This window comes from Typopeltis vanoorti, chromosome 1 (assembly GCF_054136105.1).
Source record: "Typopeltis vanoorti isolate ZY-2024b chromosome 1, IOZ_Tvanoo_1.0, whole genome shotgun sequence".
Lineage (NCBI taxonomy): Eukaryota > Metazoa > Arthropoda > Arachnida > Uropygi > Thelyphonidae > Typopeltis > Typopeltis vanoorti.
This window is the reverse complement of record NC_143549.1, coordinates 66,023,056-66,042,683: the sequence shown is the minus strand read 5'-3', so window position 1 is coordinate 66,042,683 and position 19,628 is coordinate 66,023,056. Positions and strand designations below refer to the sequence as shown.

Here is a 19,628-nt window from a genome sequence, read left to right as displayed (position 1 = left end):
ATTCAGAAAAAAGAAGCAGTTCCTTTTAAGTATTCATGGATAAATTTTTTATAATTTCTTTAGAAAATTATGTGCTTTGTCTGATTCAAAAATATATTTACATTGTTTTTTTAGAATATCATCAAATTCCTGATATATTTACTTCAGTAGATGTACAGAGTATTATGAGTACTAAGTGAAAAAGTTACACCATTAGTAACTTCTGAAAAACCATTTTCCTCCCAATTAATCTGTTATCCCTCAAGACTCCAGCATTATCAGATCTTTAATTTCTGTCTTTTTAAGACATTATTTATTGTGTTAATCCACCTATATCTTGGTCTTTCTCTGAGTCTTTTTCTGGACAAAGAACACTTGTTTTACTAATTTTTTCTCTCCCATTCTGTTTAAGTGATACCATCTGAGATTAGCTCTTCTAACACATTCCTGAATGTTAATGATGGCAAGATCTTTCTTAATATCCTCATTTTTAATATGATATTGCCATTGATGCCATCTGTTCACTATCCTAATCTTTCTCTGAACTCTTATATTTGTGGTCTTCAGTCTTTAATCAAGTATTGTACTGCTCTCAGATCCATAAGTTAAAATTGGTTAAAATTAGCTGTACAGACACACTCTGTCTCTACAGCTAATTTAGTGTTTTGACTAATTGCTTTCTTATTCCATATAAATTTATTTAGCTGACTTACAACCATACCAACTTTATTACTTCTGTTGTCTATTTCCATTTTAAATTTGCTATCTTCACTAAAAATTGAAGTTGAATAGCTAAAATGTTTGACTTGTTCTATAGGTTCTCTATTCAGGATACAGCTGATGTTTTCTATGTTTCTGCTTATTTTCATTCTTTGTTTTTTTATTGCTGATTTTCATACCAAATTTATTACAACAGTCATTCAGTTCACTCAAGGAATCTTGCAGACTTGTAGTGCATTTATTTAGAGGTATAGCATCATCTGCATATAGTAAAGGGCTAAAATTAATATTGCCAGTTTTGATATCAGGTTTAACCTCTCTACTAGCCATGGTAGATGAAATAGTGAGCCAAATTGCACCTTATCCATGTTATTCAATAGATGTTAGAATTGTATCCAGATTTTGCTGGACGTCTATAGATGTCATGACCGGTCGGGGTGTTAATACTAATTTCCTTCATAATGTGATCCATATAGATAATGAATAACAGTGGTAATAATGTGTGCACTCTTTTGTACATCTGATTTAACATCAAACCATCTTCTTGTACCTCTTTCAATTCTAACTGCTGACACAGCTTAAATAGAGACTATCTATTACTTGATATAATGTCCCATTTGCACCATATAACCCTTGCATTTTGAAGAGCTTTCTCTCTTGGACCTTATCGTATGCCTTTTCTGGATTTATGAAGTATATGATCAAGTATACTTGCAAAACAAGCCTTAAATTACAAACCATTAGGAAAAAGAAAACCAGGATGCCCTCTAAAGAGATTCAACGATGACTTCTAAGTCCAGAACAGGCCAATCTAGACCTAAATCCTTGAAAAGCATGATGATAACTATAAAACCAATACAAATCCTTGTTTATATTCCCAAGATTTTTCAATTAATTGTCTTAAAGTGGAAATCTGATCCTGACAACCATTATTTGGCCTGAATCCAACTTGTTTTTTAAGCTTCCCTTCCACAATTTTTGTTAGCCATTTCTCAAGTATACTTGCATAAATCTTAACCAGAACAGTCAGTAGAGAAATACCTCTATTATTCTCACATTCAGTTTTATTTCCCATTTATAGATGGGTATTATGAAAGCAGTACTCCAATCATCTGGAATTTGTCCCTCTGTCCAGGCCTTCTGAACTATGCAGTGCAGTCACTGTAAGACTTTTGTACCTCGAATATTATCTACTCCAGCTGCCTTTCCACATTTCAGGCTTTTGATGGAATTTTCTACTTCAAGTATGGATATGTATTCCTAACTGCATTCCTGTTGAGTTTTCTACCCTGAGCTGACACTACTTGCTTCATTTAGCAATCTTTCAAAATAATTACTCCAAATATCTATAATATCTTTATCTTCAGTTTTAATGTCACCTTTATCATCTCTAGTGGACTTATTCAAGTTCATCCCCCTTGTGCAATTTCACACAGTTTCACTCACCGGTCTTCAAGAATGATGCCCTTAATGTGTGAAATGTTGTCGTCTGTCTTTGTCATTGAATTCCTGCCAGCCTGATGTTGATTTTCAATGTCACCTTTAAATTCATTGCACCAAAAAAACACCTGCTTCTTTGACATAATATTTTTACCATGCACAGCAACCAGTTTACAGTGAATATCACTTGGTGAAGTCCCTTTTGATTGCAACTAGAATTAGCTGTAAGATGACAGTATCACCACACTGCACTGGTGGTTTTTTGAACATTAACAGGTCTGTCTGTCAGTTGTGTGTTTTATCTCATTCCCTTTCACCATTATTAAGAAAAAAAAAAGTGTTACATTGCTTTTTGGAAACTCCCATACCTAACAAGGTGCACCATGAGAAGGTGAAGATTGGACATCAGGTCAAAAGCCTCAGTCGATTCTTTACATTCCTTAATGATTACATGGAGGACTCCTCCCAGTTATACAGTTTTTTTTTTTTTTTAGGACAATCAAATGTAAATATTTAACTTTATTTAAAAATGATCATGTGAGCAATGTATATTTTAACAAATGATTAATTCATTGATTTTTTTTTTTGCTTTAATCTGATCTGTCTTTTTATCAGCAGTAACTTTCTTGCTCTAATGTCATTAGAAGTATTGCTTTCTATTTATCATCATCATAAATTTCCTAATGTGTACAAGAGATGTTCAGGCTACTGTGACAGCGCTACATGATTAACTTTATGTTATTATTAATTTCCTGTCCACAATTTTCCTCCAAATTATTCTTTTACTCGTCAGGACCCCAATATTGTCATATCTCAGATTTTGTACTTCTAAGCTACTTATAACTGAATTAATCCATCTAGACCTTGCTCTTCCTCTGGGCCTTTTTCTTACAATCTTTGCATCAAACACCTGTTTTGCTAACCTCTCCTATTCTATGTAAGTGACCTAGATTAGCTCTGCTCTTGTATTATTGAATGCAAATAATGTCATGTTCCATCGTAATGTTCTCATTTTTAATGATTCTGCCATTGATGCCATCTGTTCAGGTCCCTAATTTTTTAAGAACTCTCATATTTGGTCTCTAATCTTTAATCAAGTGCTTTATTCCTTATCTAACTCTTTGATCCATAACTTAAAACTGGTTTGAACACTGTCTTATATATTGCAAGTTTAGTGTTCTGGCTAATTTCTCCCCTATTCCATATAAAATTATTCAACTGGCTCCTCACTTTACCAGATTTGTTTATTTTGTTGTATATTTCCAGATTTAACTTATCTTCGCTAAAAACTGTGCCTAAATAGCTGAAATTTTGATTGCTGATTTTCATGTCAAATTTGATAGAGCTGTTATTCAACTTAGAGAATCCTGGAAGCTTGCACTTGATTTGTTTAGGAGTACATCTGCATAAAGCAAAGAGCTAAGTTTAATATCTCAGATTCTTATATCAGGTTTAATGCCACTTTCTTTCATAATGTGATCCATATAAATGATGATGAATAAGAGTGGAGATAATCTGACTTACACCTGATTTTACATGAAACCATCTGCCTATATTTCCTTCAATTCTAACTGCTGACCTTGTCATATGCTTTTTCACATCTACAAAAAATACTTGTAATATTCTCATGATTTCTCGACTATTTGTCATAGAGTGAAAATCTGATCCTGATCTTGACAACCTCTATTTAGCCTGAATCTGGCTTGTTCTTCTCCCACTTTCTCTTCCATAATTTTCCTCTGCCTCTTTTCAAATATGCTTGCATAAATCTTACCGTGAATACTTAGTGGAGAAATCCCTCCATAATATCACATTCAGCTTTATTCCCTTTTTTACAGATGGGAGCTATACTCCAAATCATCTGGAATTTGAACTTTTGACCAGGCCTCCTTCTCCTCTGAATCATGCATTGTAGCCACTTCAAACTTTTATTCCTCCATATTTGAGCATTTCTGGTTGAATGTCATCTACTCCAACTGCCTTTCCATATTTCAAGTTTTAACTGCTTTTCCTAATCAAGTATTGATATGAACTCTTGTTTACATTTCTCTTGAATTTTTTTTTTTTTTACTACAGTTCTGTCACTGCTTGTTTCATTTAAGTCTTTCAAAGTAATTACTCCAGACATCTAGGATATCCTTATCTTCAGTTTTTACATCATCTTTGATTCCTTTTACAGTATTTCCTCCATTTCTAAGCTTTTTCAGTAACCTGCAGAACATTTTGCCACCTTGCTGATATTTATACTCTGATATTTATACTGAAGAATACTCTGATGAGCAGAGACAAGCAGGTTATTTTATTGAGCCTTGATAAGACCCTATCTTGACTATTGCATGCAGATCTGGGGTTTCTTGGTGATGGGGAGGTGGCAGAGAGGATCCAGAGGTAAGTGACCAAAAGTGAGCAAAAGTGGCTAAAGCTGCTCACCAGATCACTTGGTTACTGAAGAATACTCTGACGAGCAGAGACAAGCAGGTTATTTTATTGAGCCTTGATTAAGACCCTATCTTGACTATTTCATGCAGATTTGGGGTTCCAGGGTTTCTTGGTGATGGGGAGGTGGCAGAGAGGATCCAGAGGTAAGTGACCAAGATGGTAATTGTAATTGCGGGTCTATGGAATGAATCTTACGAGACCAGGTTGAAGTTTTGTGCATTACAGAAACTGGCTGATAGGTGGAAAAGGGGTGATATAATTGAGACATTCAAATTACTAAGGAGTTTTTACAAGATTAATTCAGAGAAAATTTTTCAGAACAGGTGTGCTGGTGGGAGAACTAGGGACCATCCATGGAAACTGAGCAAGTGTGTGTAGTTAGTAAGGGTGTTAGAACTAGGTTTCTTAATTAGAGAATGGTGAATGAGTGGAATAGGTTGCCAGAGTCTGTTGTGGATGCCATGACTGTGAATAAGTTCAAAGCAAAGTATGATAGATACTGTGCAAATGCTGAATAATTCTTGACATGATGTTTAGGGCCTTCCTCGATGAGTCTAAGGACTCCTTGGAGTTGCCCGTAATAATAAACACAATGGTATAACTGAGGAAATGTATTAGTTATTATTCATTAACTATATTTAAAAAACTTTAGTGATGTGTGATTATAATAAGACTTTCCCATATTGTAGATAATGAGAGGCATTCTGATTTAAGTTTGGATGGTGAAGTGTAAGACCTTAGTGCTTTATTTAAACAAATGTTCAAATTTATAGCAACACAGATGAAGTAAGCATGTTTCAGACCAGAGGATATTGTGGTCTGCATCTATTCCATGCTGTGCCAAACCAGATTTCTTAGATTTCTTATTGCTAATGTAAGATTGGTGTTCTTGTATTCTCTTTTCTACTGAGCATCCAGTTTGTCTGAGATACGAACGATGACAGTCACAACGAACTTGGTAGACACCAGGAAGCCAGATGGGAACTTCTTTGGAAGATGGAAACTATGCTCTCCCCCTATCAACTCTTCTCCTGCTGAATTTTTACTTTTGTTGGTTGCAGTTCTTCCTATCATTATCGGTACTCTCTCCCTAGTCCTATTCTCTGTATTCTATCCATGTAACAATATCTTTCTCTACCAAGTCTCTCTGATACTTATAATTTTTGGTCATTTCAAGCTAACCATTGTGAAAACACTCTGTTCTTGTTCCTCATACCCTTAGCATTGGTATGTGTAGTATCTCCTTAGACCCATAGTTACATTGAAATCTTTTCACAAGTGTCTCTTTCAGATATGAAACTGAGCACCTGCATTCAGCATTCTATGAACATTCTCATTCACTTGCTCACCTCAAGGAATCCTGCGCATATTACCTGCGTTCTCCTTCATGGCATTGATTTTTCATGTTTTTGTAAATCCATTCTCTCAGTGAACAAAACTCTCCAGAGACCTAATTCCAGATCAGTTTAAGGATAGTCAATCATAACACTTATGTCCTTTTGTCCATCAAATTCCCTCTAGACATCTAAAAAAAAATGTATATTCTTACATCAACTCATTTCCAGTCATGACCATTTTCATTTCACTATCATACCTTGGCAAGAGACTTAAAAAATCCCCCCCCCCACTCTTTTTTTCTTCTTTTAGTAACTCATATGTCCACACGGTTAGCCTAGTGGCTTTGTGCTTTGCAACCATATGCCTGGGGGTAGGAGTGTCCCAGGTTCAATTCCCGTCAAAGACATGAGGAACTTAGCCAAGTTAGCCGGTCTTGGGCACAGGCAGTAGGTTTTTTTTTGCCAGTTTATCTGGCATTTTTCATCCCGCAAGCACAAACCGACCCTGTGAACATACTGTAGTAGCTAGAAAATATTTCAGTTAGGTTTTCTAGCTACTACAATCAAAAATATATCCCTCCCAGTGGCAGCCTAGGTGACAGGTCAGTTGGGAGTGGTACTAACAAGAAGTCGCATCTAAGTAACACATGGGCCCTGCATAGGAAGCAGGAATAACGTGTAGTGAAAGAAGAAGTAACTCTTTCATATCCTCTTGTCATTCATTTTGGTCAAAATTAACTATTATTTTCCCTTTTTGAAATAGTCACACCAGGAAAGCACAATTTCTTCACACACTCTTAATGATGGAACTGCTTTACAGTATTAATAGATCTAAATATTAAAATGTAAGTGGACAACATAATGATAAAATTATTACACAGTAACAGAATAACATGTAAGGAAAATATTTATTTGCAGAATTTTCAGTTAGGTTTTCTAGCCATTGGCAATACAGTTGAAAAATAAACACAAAGAGCAATACTTAAAATTGCAAGCATGTAACAGTATATGTTATCAACTGCAGGAGGATAACTCCATCTACAAACTGTTAGAATTCCGAGAAATAAATTTAAATTAGAATTTAAATTTTGCATTTACTTGCATTTTAATGCTATTTTTTGTTTCCATAAATATTCACTACACTGCTACTCTTCTGACAAATGCTTCTGATACTCATAACACTTCTCACATACATGCTTTCACTAGTAAAATGATTCTAGAAGTTTTATTACTAAATGGCACTGATCATAACATCATTGGTTTGCAGGTGAACATCCTCGCTTAGGAACATTGGATGTATGTCCTTTTATTCCTGTTCAAGGAGTTGAAATGGAAGAGTGTATATACTGTGCAAGGAAATTTGCAGAAAAGTTGAGTGCTGAACTTAAGGTACCAGGTAAGTATTATTATTATTATATAACACCTTCAAGGGAGTCCAAAAACTTATCAAGGGAGGGCACCTACTCTACAGCTCTCTGTCTCCACCACTCATTCCATCAACTACAATGAACCACACCTACCATCATCATCATCTACACCAACACCATCTACTGCCCATCATCACCACTAGTATTTTCACAGATAATCACAAACATCCATGCCCACAGCAGGATTTGAACCTGCAGCCTTTTAGCTGGAGGGGATACGCTGACCACTCGGCCAACCAAGCCGGCATAATTTAAGATCTTAATTTATATCTTTGCTATGTAAATTAAAATTTGCATTTCATTCATACTCTTTACATTGGACTGCTAGATCTAATGATTTTTATTTCTTGTCAAAATATTGAACTTGTGCAATCTGTTTTTGTAAATTTTTCTTCTGTATAAGTTTCTTTTGTAATTTTATGTCTAATAACACACACACACACACACACACACACACACACTCTCTCTAATATGCTCTTTGTCAGGCTTTCAGTATTGTCAGATCATTCATTTTAGATTGGGTACTATCAACTGGATCCGTTCATCTTGATGTTTGTCTTCCTTTGTGTATTTGTGCTGTTATCTTGGCATAATATAAAAAAGGTGTTGAGAGTGAAACACATTAGACACAATAATCACATTTATTAAAAATTAGAAAACAAATATTTCATGCTGATACTAATAGTACAGGAAAACCTTGTTAAGGAAAATCATGCTAAGCAAATACAGTAAACAATAGGAATAATTATAATTCATTCATCAATTAGCATAAATTTGAAAAAAAAAATTATAAGCTATATTATAGGATAAATTCATCAAAGTTAATAAAAAATCAATTGCCTAAATATTTATTTAATGTCTTATTTTATGTCTAATAACACACACACACACACACACACACACACACACACACACACACACACACACACACACACACACACACACACACACACACACACACACACACACACACATTCTCTCTCTAATATGCTCTTTGTCAGGCTTTCAGTATTGTTTTAATACTGAAAATTGAGCTACTATTTTTTTACAAAAAAATTAAGTAAAGGTGTGAGTAGTGCTAGACTTTTTTCATCTTCAGTCCAGCTCAATTTTTAAAATGGTCAAACCATCCTAAACTCACAGCAAAGCTTTCACATTCCTCTTGAAATTTGGTCTCTTTCAATGATGTAAAAATATTGAGAGCTTTTGCCTGAATATTCCTTGTACCAAGAGGTATTCTTTTTTGGTTACAATTCTCAATCCAGTGATAGAAGACATTCCATCTCGATCATTAAATGACTTATTTCAGGTGAATTAAAGAAGCAGTAGCAACTTTTCCTGTTCTTTGTATTCTTTGTTCTTATTTAATATAGTCCAAACTGTAGACTCACTATATCCCAGGTCTTGCACAATCATAGTATTACTAGTGATACGTTCATGTCTCTTAATGACTTTCAGCTTTTCCTCTAACATAATTATTTTTCTTCTCTTTTTATTACTGCTGCTTTCTTTATCAGTCTTTCTCTTTTCTATATCAGGAGTTGAATATTATAAAGCCTTATAGGTATCTAAATTAAAGTAAAATGAAGAAAAAGTGATTGAGCAAGAGAACAGAGTTTGCATGTGAACTTGTGATGATAGATTTGAGTCAACTGCCAAGTGTCGCTGGTCACCGCCTACAGTACTGCCACTGCTCACTGGCTGCTACATTTGAAAAGTGCTGCCACTTGCTACAGATTGGCAACAAAAAATTTTGCATAATGTAAAAAAATTGCGTTAACTGATTAATCACTCGCTTAAAGCAGGAAATAGTATCATTTCACTCATTTGCACTAACTGATTATCACTCATATCGAATTCGTGTTCAGCGAGTATATTTCCTTTATATCATCAACAAACAAGCAGTTCAGAGTGTGTATGAGAGAGAATACATAGTAAATACAACTCCTATAACAGCAAGTGCTGTTTTTGCTGGAAAGATCAGATCACATCATATAGATAATAAATGATTTCTTATATTTATACAGACTCCCTCAAACTTTCAGATTAGAGAAGCAATCATTCTGATTTAAATTAGGATGGTGTAACAGAACCTCTGAACTTTATTTGAAAATATGTTTATATTTAAGATTGCTTCTACAGAGAAAGCAAGCATAGTTCCAGTGCTATGTTTGGTCTTGATAACTTTTGTGTGAGATCCAACTTTCCAGGTTTATATGCTAAGTGTAGCACTGGTGTTCACCAATCCTTTTTAATTCACAGAGTGGCCTGTCTGTTTGACCATAGTATGTTAGATAGCATTCACAAGGAATCAAAATATCAGCTAAAGACAGAGGTGAAATTTGTTTTTTGTACTTGGCAAGAATCATCTAAATCACCTGGTTATGATTAACTTCCTACTGAACTGTGGAAATATGGTGGCATAGCAGCCATCAATTTCTTGTGGGAATTTTTTAACCAAATACTATATACTGGTGAAATTCCAGATTACTGGAAGACAGGCATCATAATGCCAGTTCTCAACAAGGGAGATAAAGGTGTGAAAATTATAGACCATTAACATTGCTAAGTCATAGCTATAAAATCTTTACATGCATTATTCAAAATGGAATCCAGACTTTAATGAATGAGACAACAGAAGATCAAGCAAAATTCAGACCTGGAAGGTCTACTCTAGACCATATTTTTACAGTTAACAGCCTAACTGTAAAGTACTGGGCATACAACTTACCTATGTACTGCAGTTTCATTGAAGACTTCAAACAAGCATTTGATTATATTGAGAGGAACAAAATGATAAACATCTTAATCTATGATGCTAGATTCAGAACTACAAACTTTTATTATGACTTATTATAAAGATACCAAAGAAAGTGTCAAATTTAATAAAATAAAAACAGACAAATTCAAAGTAGAAAAATGAGTCATGCAGGGTTGCCCACTCTCACCAAATTTATTTATTATCTATCTTGAATAAATATGCGAATCTATAGCTAAAGAACCAGGTCTACAAATAAATGGCACAAATAACAACCACATCAGATATGCAGACAATATTATTCTGCAGAATCTAAAGAACAACTTGGGAAAAAAAAACATTAAAAATTTTAAATGAAGAATGCAAAACTTTTGGAATAAAAATCAATCTAAGCAAAACTAAAACAATGAAATAGGAAGAGATGAGGAAAAAATTTCAGTAAACTTAGAAAATCACATACTCGAACAAGTAAATTAATTTACATATCTTGGCAGTCTCATTACTCACAACCATGACAACACAGAAACAGTAAAATACAGACTTAACAAAGGATTGTCTAATATGAATAAATTAAACAAAATATGCAAAAATAATAGCATTTCAAAAAGTCTCAAAAACTAAAACTCTATAAACACCATTATTATACCTGCAGCAGCATATGGAGCCGAGACTTGGACACTCAATCAGAAAGAAATACAGAAAATCAGAGCATTCTAAATGAAATGCTTAAGAAAAATGACTCATTGGTCAGAATACAAAACAAATGAGCATGTCAAATGTGAATTAAACTATAGTGAAGATAGCATAGCTATAATTCTTGAACAGCAATTAAGATGGTTTGGACACTTCCAGAGAATGCCCTTTCAGAAATTACCAAATATAGTTTTGAATGGAATCATTGGAGCAAGACAATCAAGAGATAGACAAAAAAGAACTTGGCTACAGTCTTCAAAGGAAAGGTCACAATTATCGAGCTTCAAAGATGACAGCAATAGCCAGAGATAGAACCAGATAGCAAAGATTTGCACATAGGGGGACCCAACCTGTCATCCATTAGATGACGGGTTGAGTCCCCCACACTTGAATGGAATCGCCACAGGTGAAACTCTTCAAGATTCTCTGCAAGATTCTGCCAGTAGATTTGGAAATGCCTAAAATGTATGGGATCGGAACCCTCTATTCTATTATAGTATCCTTGGGTGTAGAATTTTAAGTTGTATCTGTCCACTGAATATGAAGAGGGAGGATAATAGCGAGATAATGGAATTCAGTAAATAACACCTGCAGTTAAATGTGGAGAGAGGTAACAAGAGAGAGAGCTAAATTTTTCTCTCAGAGCAGTACATTATTAGAATGGGTTAGCTTTAGATGTGGTTGAGTGCAGGTAGTGTGAATGAATTCAAGAAAAGGTGTGGCATCTTTTGTGGATGGTGTGTGGCTTTCCTCCCTAAATTTTTCTCTCAGAGCAGTACATTATTAGAATGGGTTAGCTTTAGATGTGGTTGAGTGCAGGTAATGTGAATGAATTCAAGAAAAGGTGTGGCATCTTGTGTGATGGTGTGTGGCTTTCCTCCCTAACTCCCTGGAGGTCTGATGGTAATAATAGAGGGATAATTAACAAATAACTAATGTAGTTTTACACCTAAGTATACCACAATAGAATGTAAGGGTTCCATAGAGTTCTGGCAAACGGCATATACAAATAGTTTGCCATATTTCACATGTGTAAATAGTATGAATGAAATGAAAATGAAGATGATTGTTTGACAAATTTTTGTAAGGATTCTAAAAACTGGCCATCTGTGATCTATGCTTGATATTTATTCCTGGAACAGGCACATAAAGATTCATGCAAATTAAAGCCAGTTATCTCATAGAAATGTATTAAAATATGGAGGATTGAAATTCTTTGAGTGCACAGGTAGTCACCAATGTAAGCTTTTCAGCTTATTGTATGCAGATGATGAAATAGGAATTTTTCATAATTACCATAAATTATTATAAAACATGCACTGTATAAGAAATTTTCACAAAAATTTAACTGAAAATTATCTGTTTAGTACAATTTAACAAAAAAAAAAAAAAAAACCTACTAAATATAAGATTTTATATTTAGGCAATAACGAAGAGCAAAGGAAGCAATAGTTATAGCGTTTGACACCAAACATGAAGGTAAACCTGATTATCAAGCAAACAAAATGATAAATTGAACAATGAAACTTATTTATACCTATAGTCTCTCAGAAGGTTTTATATAGGAAGAAGTAGAAGAATTTTGAGTCATTAGATAGGGAAGCTGATACACAAAGGAAAGGTTGGTCCTTGGTGGAGAGCTAAACAGAGTTAGGAAATGAATAATATGCATAAATTTATATAGAATAAGAGAAATTTGAAAATTGGGTTAGAAATAAAACAGAATCAAGGACTAGAAACAACAGATGAGGATTCTGCGAAAAATTTGAAGAATAAGCAGATGGCATCAATGACAATAAAAATATCAACATCAAAAAAAAAAAAAAAAAAGAACCTGAACTTGAATGGTATTGTTTGAAAATGAGTGAGCATAGCTAATCTAAAAGATGGAATGTTCATTTACACAGAAAGAGAGAGGAGGGGGGTTTGCAAGAGGTGTTTAATGTCAGAAGGGCAGACAAACAACCCAGAGATGACAAAGATCTATGTAGATTGATGTGATGCTATTGGTAGTGTCTTAAATGACAGATGCAAGCTAGACTTAACATTATTCAAAACCTTAAAACACAGATTCATTTGGAAGATAATTATTGATAGAAAGCAAGTAATAATGCAAAGTTAATGAGGTAATGCTATTACAGTATCCTATACACCTCCTCCCCCCAATTGAGTTCACATATCAGAATTTATGTGATACCCCCAATTTACCAGCAGAAAAAACTAATTTCTCCCATCTCTTAGATAATTGCTGGCTGACTATATAGTTCATCACCATTATCCAATTCTTGGCATCTACATTCGGGTGGGGAGATAGATATTATGGCAGTACCAGTGGCGGCTTGTAAGAATTTATAGTGGTGGGGCTTCAGCAATAAAAGTTTAAAAATAAAAAAAAAATCAATACAGATTGAAAATATTATATCATTAATACAACTAAAATATAACAGAATTTAAAAATAATTAAGAGAATTCCTTTCTTTGTTTATTTCTACAAAGATATAAATTAAATGCTAGAATTAAATAGAAAAAAGAAAAACTGCACAATATTTACCTACGATAATGACATTAATTTGTGTTGTTTGTGCTCATGTAGTAGCAATGTATTTTTGGCCACAATTCTACTAGCCCAAACTGCATGTAAATCGCTCATTATCCCACTACATTATCCCCCACTAGGTAGCGGTTTGTGGTCTGCATTGAATGCAGCTGCAGCATTGAGTATACTAGCCAGTACTGATACTAGCCCTAGCCCACACAGCAATTGACTATTGCAAAATACAACTATTGCTACAAAATGAATTATATAAAATACTATCGAGCGATATTGTATTACAAACAAACAAAAAAAATAATGGTTTTTAGATAAATATATAAAAATTTAAGAATGGCGACAATAAAACAAACTGTCATTTTATACTGGAGGGGCTGCTGCCCTTATGGATGAGCCACCACCATTGGGCAGTACTACTTGAAAAGTTACATCATTACTATTTCCTGATTGACATTTTTCCTGAAAATTAATTTATCTGTCAGAACTCCGATATTATCAGATCTTATATTTGTCTTCTAAGGCACTTTTTACTGCTGTTTCACGTAAATCTTGGCTTTCGTCTGAGTTTTTTTCCCTGCCACACTGGGAAAAAACACTTGTTTTACTGACCTTTCTCTCCCATTCTTTGTAAGTAACTGTGCCACCTGAGATTAGCTCTGCTAACCCATTCCTTAATGCTAACAATGTCAAGTTCTTTCCTAATATCCTCATTTTTAATATGACATTACCATTGATGCTATCTGTCCACTCTTCCTAATCTTTCTCAGAACTTTCATATCTGTGGTCTCCAGTCTTTGCTCAAGCGTTTTATTTCTAACCCAGCTCTCAGATAAATAAGTTAAAATAGGTTTTTGAACACTTGCCTAATTTCTCTTTATTCCATATAAATTGATTCATTTCAGTTCCTACCATACTAGCTTTGCTAATTCTGTTGTCTATTTCCACGTTTAATTTTCCATCTTTAAAAATTGTGCTGAACCAGTTGAAATGGTTTACTTGTTCTATATTCTCTCTTCAGGATACAATTGATGTATTCAATATTTTGCCTATTTTCATTATCGTTGTCTTTTTTTTTACTGCAAATTTTCATACCAAATTTATTACAACAGTTATTCAATTTACTCAGGAAATCTTGCAGACTTATACTTGATTTATTTAGAAGTATGACATCATCTTCATAAAGTAAAGAGCCGACATTAACATCTCCAATTTTGATGCCAGGTTTTATACTACTTTCCTTCATAATGCAATTCATAATGTGCTACACACTTTATTTGAGTTACATCTCAAAGACTAAGTATTGCTTGATATAATGCCCTATTGACACCATATAACTGTAGCGTTTTGAATAGATTTTCTCTTGCATCTTGTCATATGCCTTTTGCAGGTCTACAAAACTTAAATACTGATCTTTGTTATATTCCCATGATTTCTCAACTATTTGTCATAAAGTGGGAATCTGATCCTGACAGTCTCTATTTGGCCTGAATCCAGCTTATTCTTCACCAAGCTTTCCTTCCACAATCCTTCTCAATCATTTCTCAAGTATATTTGCATAAATCTTACTGGGAACACTCCATAGGGAAATATCTTTAATTCTTACATTCAGTTATATTTCCTATTTAATAGATGGATACTATGAGAGAGCTACTCCAATCATCTGTAACTCGACTCTCTGACCAGGTCTTATGAATTAAGCAGTGCAGCCACTGTAAAACTTATGCTTCCATACTTGAGCATATTCTGTTTGAATATCCTATACTTCACCTGTTCTTCCACATTTCAGGTTTTTGGTAGCTTTTTCTACTTCAAGTTATTATGTATTCATGATTGCCTTCCTGTTGAGTGTTTTTTACCAGTGTGCTGTCACTGCTTGTTTCATTTAGCAATTTTTCGAAGTAATTATTCCACACATCAAGGTCTTTATCTCCAATTTTCATGTTACCTTTATCTTCTCTTATTCCTTTCACAGTATTCTTTTCTCAGTTTTTAAGCTTTTTCAATAGCCTCCTTAATATTTTGCCACTTTCCTGATATTTATTTTCTGTTCTTACCAATGTCTTTCCATGCTTTTTGTTGAGCTACACACTTGTTTACACACAATTTCCCTGTCTTATATTTCTCTCTGATCACCAACTGACTTACTTGCCAGGAACTTTTGATATGCGTTCTTCTTTTCCTTTACTGCCTCTTTAATTTTCTGAGTCTACCATAAAGGTTCTGATTTTTCTGTCCTTGCAGACAACTTCAGCACATTTTTCTCTGGCTGAATCAGTCAATGTTTTCTTCAAGGTTTGCCTCCGAATCTTCAAGGTGGAGTTCCTGTTTTCAAACTCTTTCATTTTTTCTTGAATAATGTTTATGTATTTCAGTCTCTAGCTCATATCTGAAAGCTGCTCAACTTTGATTTGTTTTAAAACTTTCTTACACTCTTATTTTCATTATGAAATTCAATTTCATCCTGCTCAAGACAAAATGATCACTTCTAGTTTCAAATCCTCTGTATACTCGTATGTTCTGAACCATTGGGAAAACATTGCTATCAACAATAACATATCAATGAGACTTTTCTTATTCCTTGCCTCTTCTCTCCATGTGAATTTGTGCATGTTTTTATGTTAGAAAATGGTGTCAGCAATAAGTAGTCATCTGCTGAACAGAAATCCTACAGGTACTTACCATTATCCTTAGCTTTGCTCCTTTCTCCAAATATTCCCCAAATATTTGTGGGAATCATTTCCTGCTCTGCAATTTTCTAGTAGTAAGACTTATACGTTGGTTAGACATAACTGGTAATTAATTTACGGAATTAACAACGCATATAAAGTATATTAATTAAAGATAACTTTAATGAATCACTTCTATATTTCGGCAATGTCACATTGCCATCTTCAGGAACATAAAGATATGGTATGTGCACTAAGGAACTAACAAAGCAAATGAGGAAGAAAGTAAGAAACTAATTTTGTTCCTAAAGTCCTAATGGTGCCCTCTTGCGGGCTAATTTGGTAGTCTTGGCAGTTGGGCTGAAGTTCTCATAATGAAAGTCTCCCAAATTTGGGGCAGTTTCATGCACCCAAATTTGTTGAGGTTAGGAACGTTTTTTTTTTAGAGCTGCTGAAGATTCTTTGAATAATCTTTCGTATTTAAACTTGCTGCGATGGATTATTTTTGTTTTCTTCCAATGAATTTTATGGTGGGTATCTAAGGCATGGTCTGCCAGCCCAGAGCGGCTGTACTGGTGAAACCGGATGTAGTCTTGGTGTTCTGAAATCCTGATATTTGTTGATCTGCCTGTTTGGCCAAAGTAGGACAATTTGCAGCTGCAAGGGACCTGGTATACACCAGGTAGGTCTAGGGGAAGTGGTTGGTCTTTGGTAAAGCGGATAAGGGATGCCAACTTTTTATATGGTCTGTAACAGGAAGTAAGGTCATATTTTTTGAGGATATTAGTTATTTTTTCAGAGGTGCCCTGGATGTAGGGGATAGTGATAGACTTGGTGTAGTCTTTATTGTGGAGGGGGGGAGGGGGGTTGTGGTTTACAATTTTGATATCAACAAGGACCAACTTTTATTTATTTTTTTTTTATAATAGCTGCTTTCTCTAATGCGTTGAAAAATTTCTCCACTTAGTAGTAGAACCTTGACTTACTTAGTATAACCTTGACTATCAAATTATTTAAGGAATTTACCATGTATGCTGGAATATTAATTAAAAGAAACTTTAATAAATACTTCCCGTATTGCCATCTTCATGGGAACATACAAATATGACACGTGCACACAGGCACTACAAAAAGCAAATGAGGCAGAAGATAAGAAACTATTGTTGTTCCTAAAGTCCTAATGGTCCCCCCCCCCCCCCCCAGCGGGCTATATTGGGTTGTCTTAGCCATTGGGCTGCTGTTCTCATGATGTAAGTCTTTCAAATTTGGGGCAGTCTCATGCACTCAAATTTGTTGAAGTCATTATCATCAAATTCCTGACATTTACCCTCAAAGGGTGTACAGGATATGATAATACTACATGAAAAATTTACATCATTACTAACTTCCTACCTACAATTTTCTGCCAAATCAATCTGTTACCTGTCAAAGCTATAACATTATCAGATCTTATATTTATATATCTATCTTCTAAGGCACTTTTTACAGTATAAATCCACCTATATCTTGGTTTTCTTCTGGGTCTTTTTCCTACCAACCTGACAGAGAACACTTATTTGGCTAATCTTTCCTCGCCCATTCTGTTTAAGTGACCATACCACCTGAGATTAGCTCTGCTAATGCATTCCTGGATGCTGACAATGTCAAGTTCTTTCCTAATATCCTCGTTTTTAATATGATATTGCCATTGATGCCATCTGTTCACACCCCTAATATCTTTCTCAGGACTCTCATATCTGTGGTCTCTAGTCTTTGGTCAAGTGTTTTACTTCTGACCCAGCTCTCAGATCCATAAGTTAAAATTGGTTTGAACACTGTCTTGTATACAGCTAATTTAGTGTTTTGACTAATTTTTCTCTTATTCCATATAAATTTATTCAGTTGACTTCCTACCATACCAGCTTTGTTGATTCTGTTGACTATTTCCATATTTAATTTACAATCTTCACTAAAAATCGTGCCTAAGTAGCTGAAATGTTTTACTTGTTCTATAGGTTCTCCATTCACAATATAGCTGATATTTTCAATGCTTCTGCCTATTTTCATTATCTTTGTCTTCTTATTGCTGACCTTCATGCCATATCTATCACAACAGTTATTCAATTTAGTCAGGGAATCTTGCAGACTTGTGGCGGATTTATTTAGAAGTATAACATCATCCGCATAAAGCAAGGAGCTGGCATTAACATCTCCAATTTTGATATCAGGTTTAATACCACTTTCCTTCATAATATAATCCATATAAATAATGAATAACAGAGGTGACAATGTACATCCTTGTCTGACACCAGATTTAACATTAAACCATCTTCCTGTACTTCCTTGAATTCTAACTGCTGACTTACAACTCAAATAAAGACTAAGTATTGCTTGATGTAATGATCCACTGACACCATACAACTGTAGTATATTGAATAACTTCTCTCTTGGCACCTTGTCATATGTGTTTTCATAGTCTAGGCCCTCTGAGCTATGCAGTGTAGCCACTGTAAACCTTTTATACCTCCATACTTGAGCATTTCTGTTTGAATATCATCTACTCCAGCTGCCTTTCCACATTTCAGACTTTTGATGGCTTTTTCTACTTCAAGCATGGATATGTATTCCAGATTGCATGCCTGGTCAGTGTTTTTTATCACAGTGCTGTCATCACTGCTAGTTTCATTTAGCAATTTTTCGAAGTAATTACTCCATACTTGATAACAAATTGCAGAAAAAGGATATCTTTTTCTGAAATTTTCATATCACCTTTAACAGCACTCTTTCCTCCATTTCTAAGCTTCTTCAGCAATCTCCAGAATATTTTGCCACCTTCTTGATATTTATTTTCTATGTTCTTACCAAAGTCCTCCCATGACTTTTGTTTAGCCAGTTTTACACAGTGTTTAGCTTTCTTACATTTGTCTCTGTATTCTCTAAGAGCACAAGCTGACTTATTTGCCACGAACTTTTGATATGCTTTCTTCTTTTCCTTCACTGCCTCTAACTTCCTGTGTCCACAACCTCACCACATGCCTCTCAGGCAGAATCAATCAGTGTTTTCTTCAGAGCTTGCCACTGCATCTGAAAGGTTTGATTCTTGTTCTCATTCATTCTTGATTCTTGTTCTCATTCATTTTTTCTTGAATAATGTTTGTATATTTTAGTCTACAGTTCACATCTAAGAGCTGCTCAACTTTTATTCGTTTTAAAACTTTCTTACATGTTATTCCTTTCAATATGAAATTCAATTTTATCCTGCTTAAGACTAAATGGTGATCACTTCCAATTTCAAATCCTCTGTACACTCTCGTGTCCTGCACCAGAGAGAAAACATCACTATCAACAGTAATATCGTCAGTGAGACTTTTCTTATTCCTAGCCTCTTCTCTCCATGTGAATTTGTGCACTATGTTGGAATATGGTGTTAGTAATAACAGTCCATGTCCTGAGCAGAAATCCAAGAAGTATTTGCCATTGTTATTAGCTTTGCTCTTTTCTCCAAATTTTCCAGAATATTTTTGTATGTCTGACAATCATTTCCTAACAAGGAAATGATTGTCAGACATACTTGGGGATCTAAACTGCTATTTAGATCCCCAACAAGGACTAACTTTTCCTTTTTCATTGTGTCAGTTG

At 34.5% G+C, this 19,628-nt stretch overlaps 1 protein-coding gene across 1 annotated transcript in view; it reads left to right on the top strand.

The window, feature by feature from the left end:
• LOC150110052 (formimidoyltransferase-cyclodeaminase-like) overlaps window positions 1-19,628 on the top strand; it is a 286,116-nt gene that overhangs the window by 25,580 nt on the left and 240,908 nt on the right. The window contains exon 3 of the mRNA XM_090390935.1: window positions 7,183-7,311. Coding sequence (XP_090247061.1) covers window positions 7,183-7,311 — 129 coding nt within the window. The remainder of the gene's footprint in view (window positions 1-7,182; window positions 7,312-19,628) is intronic.